Consider the following 6,961-nt stretch of genomic DNA (forward strand, 5'->3'; position numbering starts at 1 on the left):
GTGGCGAAAAGCTTTCTAGGACAAACAACATATATAACGAGCATATGGTGTATGTACCCAGTTGGTTCAGACTCATTAACATCATAAGATAAAAAAAATCACTACGACAAGAGTGTATGGCTCTGTGCTATGGAGCAACCTTGGGCAATGAGATAATGACTTTATTTACATTTTACATAATGATATTTCCTTATAAACGGAAGCTGGATTTTGCGCATGTGCATCGCTTTAAACCCTTTACCTCATATAGACGTGTTTTGACGGCTTTTCGATCCCCCTTTTTGAGGCCTCAAACAGTGAAAAATGCCCTATTTAGGCCCCAAACACTGTTTTTCGTTTGAGAAATGTTGATAAAAAAAGTGATCACTTTTTCGGCGCCGCCCCCTATCAAAAAGGTACATCAAGGGGTTGCCAGAAGGGGGATGTGCCCCCTTCTGTTTTTTTTTGTTAATTTTTTTTTTGGGGGGGGGGGTTGAAAGGGGTCGGTAGTCCCCCTCATCGCCAAGAAAATTTTGAACATGTGACAGGCTAAAAATGGCCTCATGTCAATCGTTAGGTAACGTTATCAACGCTGAAAAGCCTTTTACTCTATCTCAATCCATTGAAAAGTTGCAGCACTTTGACATCAGTTTTGATGCAAAATAGTGATTTTTTGGCAATTTTGAGAAGTCCCCCCCCCCCCCGTTTTTGCCATGTTAAGAGGAAATTTAAGATTGAGCATGCTGTCAACATTTGTGCTAAGTTTCATCAGTATTGAAGCCTTTTTTTCATAGTTTCATAGCAATTTGAACTTGTAACAGGAGGCTTTTCAATGAAAACGGCCATTTCTTACAATATGCTCATGAGGTTAAGAGTTAATTAGGTCAGACATGTGAGAGTATTTATTAAGATGGTAAAACCTTAGTTCGTAAGCTTTTGTTCATGTAATAGATTCTGTCACGCCCCAACGATAAAAGTACAAACTATCAACGTAAGACCATTGTCACACCTGACATTTGCCATATTGTCTCGAAATGTCAGCCATACGATATGTCGGGAAATTATTTCAGCAATCAAACACTGCCTCCAAAGTGTTTATATAAAATAAAATCTGTTTCATAATATCAAATCAAAGATTGATGGCCAATTTTTCAGTAATTTTCACCATATTTCTACTGCGTTACTAACGCAGTAAGGGTTAATTTTGCATATTTTGACCTCTTTTTTTGTAATTTACATTGGTTGTAAGTGCCGTTTGAAATGTGCATATTATTTTCTCTGTCAGCTTAACAATATTTTACTTTTGAATACAGTTTCAAATTTTTCATGAACATTAGCAGGAATCTGGAGGCGTGCTCTTTAAGTTAAGTACATCCCGGAAATTTAAAATTGGTTGTAATGGAAAGCACTGTCATGAGATGACGACTTAATTGAGCTAAGAAATACTGTAGTAATTTGATAAGTAGCGATACCAATTTAGTTATCATAAACCAGTAAATTTATGAGTTTAGTTTATTCTTAACCAAAATTATTGAAGCATAAGCAAATGTGTTGTTTTTACCAAGAATGTGTTATAAGTATGGTGTTGGAGCGTTTACAAAACATTTACTGGTTGATATTTTTGGTAAATATTGACGGTTACGTAACCTAAAATGACATTATGTAACCATTTACGTGTGTAAACGCCAAATGCCCGGATGATAGCCTCAACCCCTCTCCTCATACTACCAGTAAGGTGTCTTATGCGATTTTGAGGTTAAATTTTGCCACTATTGGTGCAGAGTTTGTTCCAGTTGTTTCAGGTTGACTACAGGTGGTTCGTACTATTGCCCAAATAATATTTAAAATTTCAGTTGCGGTCATGTCAAAATTGAGGCAAAATGCCGGGTGGGCTTAACTTATTTACAGGTGTATAGACATCATTTCGGAGAAGGGCAGTGGTATAAATGATATTTGTTATTGCCCTTTGTATATTTTTTGCATAATTATTTTCATCATATCTCAACCAGTTTTTTGGGGGTTTCAATTTGAAACTTCATCAGTGGATTTTTCTCATTGAGAAGTGTAGATGACGAGAATATTAACTCTTTATTTCATTATTTTAACTTTTCTTTTGTTTGTTTTCTCATCTAATTTTTGTTCAGGCTATATCTCATATCAATATGAAATTCACGCTGAATATTCAAAGTATTGCAAGAAACTTCATTGGTGGGTATATTTGACAGAGGAGTAGTGTCTAACTGTTCACTTCAGAACCTTTGAATTATTGTCTTTTATTATATAAAGTTCATGCTAACGGCTTGAAACTTCAAGGGAGAATATCCCTTATAGCATGACTTTGTTCTTTTAAGGGTTATTTCCCTTTGATGTATATAAAAATAGCAACGTAAGGTTACGAACAATCCTCTTTTTTTATCTTTTCTCCTGTTCGGCTTTGTATCTGCTTCACAGGTTCAAATATCGTGGCATATTTTACTTGTGAAATTCTGTAGGTTTTAGGAAGTCTGTCATACACAATATCACAATTTGCCGGCAAGTTTTTCTTGTACCACAAAACTATTATACATATCACTTTTCATATCATTAAAAAATCCTCGTGTCACCGATACTTTTCCGAGTGCATACTTTATAGTTTCTTTCGCTTTACTCATCATGTTTTCTTCTGTTGCGGTTACATCAACAATACCTAAAGACTTGGCAGTCTCGGCGTCTAGACGCTTGCCAAATACCAAAGCTTCGCGGACTGCAGCTCCGTTCTGTACTTTGACACTGTAATATTACACGAGAAAAGTGACAGAGATATTGTTTTTTTCAACACTTTCCAGAATCTACCAAAAATAGATCAAAATATACAAAAAAGCCTTTGATGTGTAGAAATAAGTTGATAAATACTGCAGCCTGCAAATTAATTGCATATAACTTTTAAATTGTTTTGTGAATTGTGAATATTTACACTTTTCTTAAAATCTTAGTACATTTTTATCAAGGTTCATTTCGGGATATATTTTGGCTCATTTGGAAGCATGCAACTGTAACAGCTAAAGATACTAAACATACTGAACATAACTAAGTTACAATAAAAAACGTGTTGGGTCCCATCTAAGATAATAAAACGAGCGAAAAGAAGAGCATCAACTAAAGTTACCGGAAAAGATCGAGCATGGTTTTGGTGAATGGTAGTTTTAAATGCACCTCTGGCCAGTTGATCCAGCCCCGGTCCTTCCTCATGATTCTGTAGTCATGCATTAGAGCCATGAAGGCGCCTTCAGCTATGGCGTGTCCTGAAGTTATACCGGAAGTTGTCCATAGCACGTGTAAAAATGTATGTATAAATGTACAGAATATAGCAGAATTGAAAAGAATATTTATTCGTTTTACTTTTAATGTTCATCCTTATGTATATATACGTAATATGTATATCTCTGAACATTTAAAATCATGAATTAATTAAATGCGTGGAAATTGCTAATTAAAGAATTATAAATCATTCATTATATGACAACAACGGAAAAAAACAACAACATTTCACCAGTAAAATGGTACTAAGAAACGGGTCTAAGAAATATTTGAGTTACTTATGGAAGAGAAGTTTCAACAAAACTGCAAAGTAGTGAATTCATCCTAGATAATTGACTGCCAGTTGGCGTTGTTAAGGTACATTTACAAATGATAACAAAATACACCCTTTTAAGACACTTTGTATAACAATTTAACCGAAACGTGCACCATGTCACGTGTAAAAAGTATCTTTTCAAAAAGGTTGTTAAGATTCACACAAAACAATCATAGATTTAGTTTACCGTTAATTACAGCAACAGTTGTCATTCCAAGGGAGATAATACGTTTATAAAGCTTATGAAGCTCATCGTGATACACATCAAGAGTGGTCGGACTTTGTGATTTTAACCAATTGATATCTAGACCTGTACTGAAAGCTCTTCCCTCGCCAACTGTAATCATTCCTGTTATATTTTCATTTCTGCAATTGAGTAACAAAGATAAATCATGTAAAATATTGTAAAGTCATGAGACATTTGACTATAACATTACAATGAAAGTGTCGATAACATTTAATGTCCAGCAACTGTGCGCAACATGCGCAACAACGCGGAAAAGCAATGAGACGTAATCTTTCATCTCTGTGGAGTTACTCCTCCTAATCAGCACAGTGAAGTAGCATGATGTAAACAATGAGATAAATGAACAGTTACTTCCCCTGATCAGCAAAATTAAGTAGCATGATGTTAGCACTAAGATAAATGAACAGTTACTCCCCCTAATCAGCACAATTAAGTAACATGATGTAACAACGAGATAAATGAGCAGTTACTTCCCCTAATCAGCACAATTAAGTAACATGATGTAACAACGAGATAAATGAGCAGTTACTTCCCCTAATCAGCACAATTAAGTAACATGAGGTTAACAACGAGATAAATGAGCAGTTACTTCCCCTGATTAACACAATGAAGTAGCATGATGTAAATATCGAGAAGACTGTTAAGTTACTTCCCCTGATCAGCACCACTGTAAAATAGCGTGAAGTATAGAAGTGTGCAGCTCTTTTCCCTGATCAAAAAAGTAATGTAGCGTGTAGTATCCTTATTTGTTTAGTTTGTGGCCGAATATAATATGCCGATTTGTTAGCTCTAGTGACCGGATATTACGTAATATACATATTTACTTAGTTACAGGTAAAACTCAAATTACAGGAAACTTGTGCATATGAATCTACGTACAGAAATAGACGTACACTTACTTTTCTATGTCGTCCAGTACTTTATTCCATGTTTTAACATAATCCATGGTAAATTTATTATCTCTGTTACACATCGTTACAATGGCTAATCCGTCATTGTCAATTGCCAACCTTATACCTTTATATTCCATCGTGTATCGGTGTCAAATATTTGACCATCTCCAGGTCAATTACTTAATTTGCACCGACATGCAGTTTTAGTTTATAAAATTTCCTTCTAAAGCCAATTATCACCAGTGAATCATCACAAAAATGACCGGTTGACTTATCTCCCCTTTGCTCGCTCATGTACATGTTAAATTCTAAATGTTGACCTCGTTTTGTTGAACATGATAACAATATTATCTATGGTCAGTATTATTTACAAAGTGGAAGTAAACATCTAATGATATGTGTCGGGTATCTTCACTTTAAATTCGCTCCAATTACTTTTGCAGTAAAATGTCGTCTGCTTCGATCGTTTGTGCATGATAGCGCGTCTTCAGAGCGTTCCTGACTCGAAAACACATCGGCAGCATCATTTAATCTTCGGACGCCAATTTGCATTCTCAAAAAAGACAGACTGGGTGGATGTTATAGGCAAGCGTGATTGTAAATGATGATTTTTTTATGTATACAACACGAAACCCTCCAAACTTAAGATATTTTGAACAAAAAAAAACAACCATTTTCACAGATTTTTCCTAGATTTTTATTTTTTACCCGCCAAAACATTTTATGAAATAGGTAAAAGAGTCTAAAAATACAACCACCCTATAGTATCCCGGGTCAATGGACAGTTAGTTTAAACATATTTTATTGCATTAAATACATGTTTACAAACATATCATACAAATAATGAGTATATATCAAAATGCAAATGGGTTGGGACAGTTAGGCTATAACATTGAAACTCTTTTTTTGTTCTAAATATAAAAAGTCCCACCAAGTTTATAGCCTTAATGTGAACTATTATTTAAGCGTTATAAAAACTCTGTCGTATTTGCCCTTTCTGATAAAAAGAAACTGAGACATAATTAATGTCCCTTTAAGCTATCGGTAAATAAAAGACCACTTTTAACAAAAGAGTCAGTAGATAAACCTATTTGAATATGTTAAATATGTGTAAACTTAGATATGAAATTGGCAGTTTCGATTTTGACCCAAACACTTTTTGCACTTCAATCTGTGTTACAATCATTGGCTTCACGTGGTATCGTTCGAGTATGTGAAAATTATATTTTTGAAATTTTAACATTCACCTAGATCTTTGGTATATGCGGGATTTCAGCAGGTACATTAAAACTTATTATAATTGTTATAGAATTAGAAAGCTTACTTGATCCTTTAATTGTATAAAGGCTAAATGTAATGATATATTGTTTTAAAATTTATAAACAGTAAAATTATGTTGTTTGCATAATATTATGGTCAGGTCTAAAAAGAGTTTCACCATTGAATGTCTCTGTTACGAGAGTATGTATTTAAATTATACATAGCCATATAGGTAACGAAATATTTTAATAAGATGTTTAAACGGTAAATTTATCTTCTTTCCATGATTTAAAGGTCGATTAAAAAAGAAGAGTTGAAACATATAAAATGACTCTGTTATTAAACCCATGAATATTTAATGTAAACAGGAACAAGAATACATGTATTATGCCGCTATTTTAATTAGGGTTTAACAGTTCAGCACCAATTAATGCATTTGTCATTAGCTTTTAATGAAATATACAAAAGTACTTGTTGCATACAGTTTTCTTTATAGGATTCTCTTTTTTTTAAATATTCTGAAATTTATGTGCAGCAGATATTATAGCTTAAAACACTGCCCCATACTAGTTTCTATATTTGTATGTACATGGTTTAAAGCTATATTTACAAAACGATATTGAATCTGATTTGAATATAGAAGACATTGTAAACTTAAATTACTTCTGTTTGCAGATGATAAGGCTATTTTAGGTAAATCTTAAGAAGAAAATCAAATACATTGAGATAATTAAGTTTTATATTAAATGTTTGGCGTCTTAAAGTAAATACGTTCAAAACAAAAATTATGGTTTTTCGTTAGAAGGGCGATTAAGCCAAAATGAGTCGTGGCCATAATATCGAAGTAGTAGACATATCAATTATTTTGGTACTGCCATTATTAATACGGAACCTAGAACAGTTGTCTGGAAAATGACTTAAACATATGAAGACTTTGTTATATATCAATGTTAAATGTATGACTTTACG

General features: G+C 33.6%; 1 protein-coding gene across 1 annotated transcript; it reads right to left on the minus strand.

Moving 5' to 3' along the window:
* Positions 1 to 2,035: 2,035 nt before the first annotated feature.
* Positions 2,036 to 5,089, minus strand: LOC132717694 (uncharacterized). Its single transcript, XM_060701233.1, has 4 exons — positions 4,739 to 5,089; positions 3,780 to 3,958; positions 3,125 to 3,260; positions 2,036 to 2,748 (listed from the first exon to the last, which is right to left on the minus strand). Exons 1-4 carry the CDS (start codon positions 4,867 to 4,869, stop codon positions 2,499 to 2,501), a joined length of 696 nt encoding a protein of 231 aa, XP_060557216.1. The 5' UTR covers positions 4,870 to 5,089; the 3' UTR covers positions 2,036 to 2,498.
* Positions 5,090 to 6,961: the final 1,872 nt, after the last annotated feature.

This window comes from Ruditapes philippinarum, unplaced genomic scaffold, assembly GCF_026571515.1.
Source record: "Ruditapes philippinarum isolate M1 unplaced genomic scaffold, ASM2657151v2 ctg3714_1_1_1_1, whole genome shotgun sequence".
NCBI lineage: Eukaryota > Metazoa > Mollusca > Bivalvia > Venerida > Veneridae > Ruditapes > Ruditapes philippinarum.